The sequence below is a fragment of the Mya arenaria genome, chromosome 10 (assembly GCF_026914265.1).
Source record: "Mya arenaria isolate MELC-2E11 chromosome 10, ASM2691426v1".
Classification (NCBI taxonomy): domain Eukaryota; kingdom Metazoa; phylum Mollusca; class Bivalvia; order Myida; family Myidae; genus Mya; species Mya arenaria.
In genome coordinates, this window is record NC_069131.1 from 51,998,323 (window position 1) to 52,006,217 (window position 7,895).

General features: G+C 33.8%; 1 protein-coding gene across 1 annotated transcript; it reads right to left on the reverse strand.

Moving 5' to 3' along the window:
* Positions 1 to 2,215: 2,215 nt before the first annotated feature.
* LOC128206071 (uncharacterized) lies at positions 2,216 to 4,900 on the reverse strand. The gene is made up of 2 exons (XM_052908209.1): positions 4,207 to 4,900; positions 2,216 to 3,954 (listed from the first exon to the last, which is right to left on the reverse strand). The coding sequence occupies exons 1-2, from the start codon at positions 4,349 to 4,351 to the stop codon at positions 3,281 to 3,283; spliced, it is 819 nt and encodes a 272-aa protein (XP_052764169.1). The 5' UTR covers positions 4,352 to 4,900; the 3' UTR covers positions 2,216 to 3,280.
* Positions 4,901 to 7,895: the final 2,995 nt, after the last annotated feature.

The following is a 7,895-nucleotide window of genomic DNA, read 5'->3' on the forward strand; positions in this document are numbered from 1 at the left end:
TTGGAACTCCCGTATCATATAGTAACGATAGTTTGCCATCCAATGAGCATGTTGTTTAATCGACGCAAGAGTGCTCATGTCTTAATATATGAAATTCAAACGTACCGACTCTTTTAAAGGTTCAAGTCTATAGTCATGGGTTGTTCAATGTCAGCATCTCTTCCTGGTACAGAGCTTATATAACAACTGTTTCATGCTTCATTTCGTAGATTACATAATTTATTTAACTCCATCAATCTTTATGCTCCTGTATGATATTTATTATTTTTATGTCGCCGAGGTTATTTCAAAGATACCAAATGATTTCATGTTTAAATCTATTGTAACCGAGATATCAAACACACGGTCTTACATATTACATATTACAAGGTCGCATAAATATTGTATACTTAGAGGTTTTTGGAAAACGTTCGAAAATTGCTCAGTCATTTAAATGTTACCCAAAACACCCATTTGATTGTACCACATGGCACGTGCATGAACCACAAACACAAAGTAATTTTGAGTTCCGAATAACGACTACGCTGTTGCCCAATCTACATAGCCGAGCTTCGGGCCGGAAATATATTCAAGCCTGATATTCTATAGACTTAAGTCGAATTATATATCTAAACAGTCATTGCTATGTGTGACTTATGTTTGCTTGTGAAGCCATGCCCTGAAGCTTTTGTACCTGCATTAGACACGGTGCTTGCTCCAGACACAGACTGCATTAAGTATCGAACCATGCCCAATAATCTGCAATTTGATCTAGACCCTATCTTATGTCTAGGTTACCGTCAAGAAAGCTTATAAATACTTTAACCGTAGACTATGATTGAATGATTATACCTTTCGTCAATTAGATTAAATGATTTTGCAACTTTTAAAATGAGACAGGTTTATATAAACATATAATCATATCAAATCAGTACATAATTAGCGTCCCACTAAGACTGTTAATGTTAATAAAATAGTGGAAACAGCAGGCACAAGCTATATCTTATAACCTAAACATTATTTCAAAACACGAATATATGTTTTGCTTTTAGTTGAAATAAATTTGTATCTACACTTTATCTCATTTACGCACACAGGTAATTGGCTTTTCAATGTATTAAGGTTAAGGGTCGCTTTTACTTAAAACGTGGAACTGTTGATGCATAGGAATGTAGTTTCATTATCAATATGTTTCACTTCACAACCAAGGCCACCAGGATGCTGGGTATGAGGGAAATTCCCAACTAAGTGTATATCATAAGGATTGGTAAGTGAAATAGTGCACGTTAAAACGGTTCGTGGTTTTTAAAATCTTGTCTGGATGGCGATACATTAATTATGATATACTCCATAGCTAATATAATTTATTAGTATTTAAATCAACCTAGTAGCAATTCAAAGAATTGGTATTCTGTAAGATGATCCGATTTACTATAAAACAAATAACAATGACAGGATCATGTGGGGTAGGGGGGGGGGGGTATCATCACAAGGCATTTTGTACGAAGTACAGATTTAAGAGTGTGTTCCTTGTGTGCGGAATTATTAGTAAATTTAGACAGTAATACAAACTTTATTGAAGGCAGTAATACAAACTTTATTTAACGCAGTAATACGAACTTTATTTTAGGCAGTAATACATACTTTATTTAAGGCAGTAATACAAACTTTATTTTAGGCAGTAATACGAACTTTATTTAACGCAGTAATACGAACTTTATTTAACGCAGTAATACAAACTTAAATTAAGGCAGTAAAACATACTTTATTTTAGGCAATAATACAAACTTTATTTAAGGCAGTAATACATACTTTATTTAAGGCAGTAATACATATTTATTTTAGGCAGTAATACACACTTTATTTCAAGCAGTAATAAAAACATTTTTAAAGCAGTAATACATATCTATTTAAGGCAGTAATATTTATTTTATTTTAGGCAGTAATACATGCTTTATTTTTGACGTTATACATACTTATTTTAGGCAGTAATACAAGTGTTATTTTAGACAGTTATACAGAATGTATTTTTGGCAGTAAAACAATCTTTTTTTAGGCAGTAATACGAATTTTATTTTATGCAGTAATACAAACTTTAATTTAGGAAGTAATACGAACTGTATTTTAGGCAGTAATACATACTTTATTTTAGACAGTAATACATACTTTATTTTAGGCAGTAAAACATACTTGATTTTATGCGGTAATACGAACTCGTTTTTGCAAACTGTGAAAACATAGTATGGATGTTTAATAAAATGATCGATTTAACATTTTATCAAAGAAACAAAATCAAGCGGATGCGCTTAAACATACGAGATTACTGCAAGTAATAATGATTGACTTTAATTTAAAATCATTGAGGTATAAAATTTAATGTCCTACTAAAAGTATACACATTTAAAGAATAAATATTTGAATTACAGTCCAATCGATGTTGGAAACAAACATGGCGCATCAGAAACAAACGTCCTTGCGACTTCTTGCGTTGGAACCTTCACAATCAAAGTTTTAATTGTGTAGTCCTTAAGATGAATGAAAGGTTGCAGTACAAGTTTTATTTCAGTGTCGAGACTTAGGATGGAAAGGTTTGGCTTGGTGCTGTTATTTTTCTTTCTTGCTGCTGGATATAATTTGTGGAGTACTGATGGTCTGCTCGTTTTAGATGTCGGAAAGGTTTGGCTCCATTGGCGTTTCGCTCGTTCTTGCTTCTTGTGGTAGTAAAAATGATTAGAAATGATGATTAAGATATGTTAAAGTTTGAGTTTATTTGACTGGTGATTATAGTGATTTGTTCATTCTTGCTGCTGACATTGTTTGCTTGGTGTAACTGGTTTGGTCGCTCTTGCTGCTTGATGTGTTTTATTGGGTTCTGTTTGTGTATTGCTTTTTTGCTATTGAAGAAATTTGACTGGGTACCGTTCGTGTATTGCTCTTCTTGCTACTTTAGATGTTTTCCTGGGTGCCGTTCATGTCTTGCTCTTTCTTACCCCTGGAAATGATCGGTTTGGTCGTGTAGCTGTTTTATTGTTTCTTGTGGCCGTTGATTATTTGGGTGGGCAGAACTGGTTTGTTAATTTCCTTACAAATGTCCAAAGCGAAACGTCAGACCATGAATGAATTTTAAGAGGTTTTTTCTCCATTCGAAAACTTATCATCAAAAATGTCACATTCATAGTTTAATTACATCTCAAGATGTGATATTACAGTGTGTTCTATGTTACTGTAATGTTAGGTTTCCTTTTTTTCTGTTTTAAGTGCCATTTATCAAGAACGTTACTATTATAACACCAGAGTCACACTATGAACACGAATACCTGTAGTCGTTTATACTTTCATATTGGGAGTCACTAGATGGTCGAGGCACTAGGTAACTGTCATTGGCAGGAGCAATGCTGTTTTGCACTTGTTCATTAGCTGTCGGCATCGTCAGGTAACTTCCTCCTGAGGGTTGGGGCACTAAATAACTGTCCCTGGCAGGATGTTCACTGCCTTCTGCTTGGCTATCAGCCTGTGTCATTGTTAGGTAACTTCCAGTTGATGTTTCGGTCACTTCGTAATTGTCCCTGTTATTATTGTCGTTGTTTTGCAAATGTCCTCCGTCGTTTGTCAGAGTTAAATAAGTGTTGATTGACGACGGTATTTGGGTGTAATCTGTATCTGTTCTGTTCTCCCGGTGAGCAAGTGGTTGGTATGTGTTATCTTCATGCTCAGTAGTTGATGATGGCTGTGGAACATGCGTTGTGTTTGACGTATTGTTAGATTGAAAGGACAGGGACTCGTAATTTGGCGGGGATTCTGTGGTTTTAAGCTGCGCATGCGCGATGTGAGTGTGACCATTCAAGCTAGGCGATGTGCCATGTACATTTGTGGTTTGTTGATTGGTCCCGCCACTGTATACGGCTGTCTGTGGATAATATGTCGGAGGTATTGATGTATGATATGGTGGCATTGCTATGACCTGAACATTTGGCCCTGAAAAAAGAAGAATATTTTTGTATTTTGAAACAATGTATGAGTTGAATATATTCACATGATGACAATATAGATTGTAATTAATAACCGATGTCCTGCGTTTAATAAATCGAATGTGAATGCGCTCGTCCATGAACATCTTTGTTTTATAGCCAATTTGAAAGCATTTTGCAAACTACATTTCTACATTTTCAGTATTAAGGTCATGTGATAATGTAAACAATATCTAACTTGTTGCATCAATTTGTTTACCTATCATTTCCGGGGCATTACCAAGCTGGTTGACTTGACCTCGCTGTCCTGGTGACCGTCTACAGCAACATATTACAGCGATAATGACCGCTATTACAAGTACAGCTCCAATAACACTTAACACTATGGAAAAGGTAGCACCCATCCTTATATGTGTTACGGGAAAAAATCCAAAACACACAAATCACTGTTTACAAAAGCTATGTGGTGCAACAGTTTAAAGTTTAATACGTTTCAAATTGGTATTTCGAGATTTGAGTGTTCTGTCTACGCATTTAAGCGTCACGCCTACTTGAGTACGTATCTCAAGTTTCTTTTCCTTTTCATATTAAAAGTAACAAGTAAACAATCACCTTTCAATGAATTCAGATACTACTTAAACTTTGTATCATGCAGCAGTAAACAAATCAATACTATATGCGAAATTTATTCGAAAGAGTTCACTTTGATCCTTGCGTTTCTTTATTCGAATAAGTATCATGAGTAATTCCTAATTGGGTAATTCCATATAGTAGCGAGGCTTAACCGCCCTCTGAATAGATTGGTTTATCAACAGACGATTTTTCTTTTCTTTGATTTATAACATGCAAAAGTACCATCTATTTAACTACTACGTCTAAAGTCAGGGAGTGTTCAACGTTAACATCTCTTTCTAAACCTCCAGCTTGAATATTGAGAATATACCACAAATTCGTCATGCTGTATTCGTTAAATTGCATCGATAAAACACTATTTTATTTCTTTCGGGCATACGTTCTATCTGATAAACAAAACCAAACATTGATTAAAGGTCCATTACCTATCGTTTTGGATAACGTTTCAATCCACTTCGAAAATTGTGATATAATTAGTTCAGAATTTAATTGAATCTTATATCGTACCTTCTGGACGGAGGTTTTGGCTTATTTTTTCCATTGGTTTACTTTTTAATATGATGATTAGTTATTCTCCATTTAATATTATGTATGTTTTAAGTGTTCCTAAGGATATTTTAATTTATGTTTACTTTTTCATATTTTCAGCCAAACATGAATAACTTATGTATGAACCTGATCAAGAAAAAAACACCGACTCTATAGGACTGGAAAATATACCCCATATCGGTTAATAAGGTTTACAATAAAGCAAATATGGTATAATATGGTGTGGAAAACCGCAATCTTAGCAGTGGCTCAACAGATGGGCAGACAACTCTACTAATCCCATCGGTTGTCGACTGTATAACATAGTCCTCTTCCAAAGCAACTCCTCTTTGCGACGTCTACAAGCCAGCGAATTAAAATCCAACTTCTATAATTACGTTCATGCATATAGTTTCATGATACTGAAGGATAAGTCGATAATTTTAAATTTAGGACAGAGGATATAATAAAAGCTCAAACTTCTTTCCTCAATTATTTTTTATGTATGTCTTGACCAATGTATCTTTTTATTTTATTTAAACGAATTTAGAATTGTCTTATTTGGTAACATTATGCGGTTGACGAAGGGCAACGAAGCTATGTATATTTTTGACACAAAAAAGACTAGACCTGATGAAGAATTTGATTAAGTTAATGTACAATGTTTTATTTCATTTAAATGCAAATAAGTGATGGGCCTTTTAATACATAAGATTATGCGTCGCTTTAACTTTAAATGTGAAATTTGTGAAGCGTAGAAATATGGTTTAATCATCGATATGCTCTACTTTACAACCCATGCTACAGGATGTTGTGTTTAAGATGCGTATCAGGGAAATTCCCTACTAAGTGTTTATCATAAGGATGGGTTAGTGAAATCGTAAACTTGAAAACGTTCTGATAATTAAGCCCATATCTTGATGTCGATATTTTAATGACGATACACTTAAAATAAAAGTTAAGTATTTGTAACCTCTATTAGTCATTTAAAGTATTGATATTAAATGAGATTGTTTTTGTATTTAAGAATTACAAAGGCAAGACATTGAGGACTGGAACGAAGGATAGATTTTAATGTAATAAAATCATAATTTAGGGTAAACTTAACATTTTCTTCACTCTATTAAATGTGCAACATGAAATGCATTAAAATAATGAAGAAGGCACTTTTATTTACCAGAATCAGAAATTAAAATTAAATCAATTTTGATGGTTTTACAGGCTTAAGTTGTCATTATGACGGGTCATTTTACCCAAAGTTTGAATTCTAAGTAAAAGGGATCGTCTTATAAGCAAGTCGATTGACCTTATAAATGTATTTCAAATATAAGGGACCGTCCTATATACGAGTTTTAAGATCTAATGACGGTCTTATCAATGATCTTGTGATGTTGCTTTTGTTTCGAATAGATCTAGAGTACATTGTGTGATTTAGACAGGCATCGAATTAATAGCTTTCATACTAACTGCTAACATCTTCAATAAAAGTAACGAGTCAGATAGTTCCACCAATATCTTTATAAGTGTTTTGAGGCGATAATACGAATTTGCTTGTATTTATAGTGAATATGTTGTAACGCTGGTGTAAATAACAAAACTCAACGCAGCTAATACTTCCCTTTCAATTGAAGTTATCACCATTATAATTCTATGTTTTGATATGAAAGAATAGTTCGTTTAAAATCTTTCAAATAAGTAATATACTCAGTACATGCTGAGTATTATTGAATAAACGTTTTGTTTTGCAATTGCTAAAAAAACCGGATTGCGAATACATTAATAAATCAATATTTCATTCAGAAAGTCACGGATGAATTTGCAACATGGGTTTATGGCATACACTTGAAAATAAATACATAACTTTAAAGATGCCCTCTTACTCCCGAATAAGATTTAACACAATTAATACAAATGTTTAAATATACCAAAAAGGGTGAATAAATGTCGAAGACAATGGTTCTGATGAAGGATACCGAGTGTAATTTGAAACACAGTATTTCTACCTTATGAGAAGATGGTGGATCACAGTGAATCTTTTAGCATTCACCAACCATTTAATATTTTTGCGTTTTCAGCTATTAAATACACGGTTACAATCTTGTTATCAGTAATTAATATTTTCCATCAATGCATTATTTAGTAAATTGTTAAAGGTTTATCACTCAGAATTTATGTTTGTTATACATGTGTATGTATTGACTTTGAATAGGAGTATCACTTTAACGTTCAAAGTGTCTGCTGATTATAAACGTGGAAGTAAACCAGTTTTAAATTGCCGCTGTTACTGCTGTCGGACAGCATGCAGATATGTAATTTTCCGAGTTTGAGTTTACGAATTAGAAGAAAATTAATTTCCTTAGTTAAATGAAACGAACACTAGTTGGCACTGTAAGTCAGCACGAGGAAATGTAGTATTGGTCAGTGAATTGGTTATGCAGCTTTGGATAGTCAGACTGGCAATACTTGGCTTCTTTGTTAGTGTTTAAAAACCGGATTTATTTCATTGTGCGCGACCACGTGCTATGTTATGGCTACGGAATCCTTGATAATAATGAACTTATAGATACTGTGAAACAATTACAATGGGCTTTACAGCACGGGGAAATTGAATTTTGCAATACACAGTTAAGTGAGATGTCGGACAAATTACACACGAGAAATAAGTGGATAATGATCGCAGATAGTTCCGAGAGAGGATAGGAAACAGAACGTCAGTACGAGACTATTCCAGTAGCAAGCGACAGTGAAGATGAAACTAAAATTCAAAGGGCTGAGAGCAGAACCCTC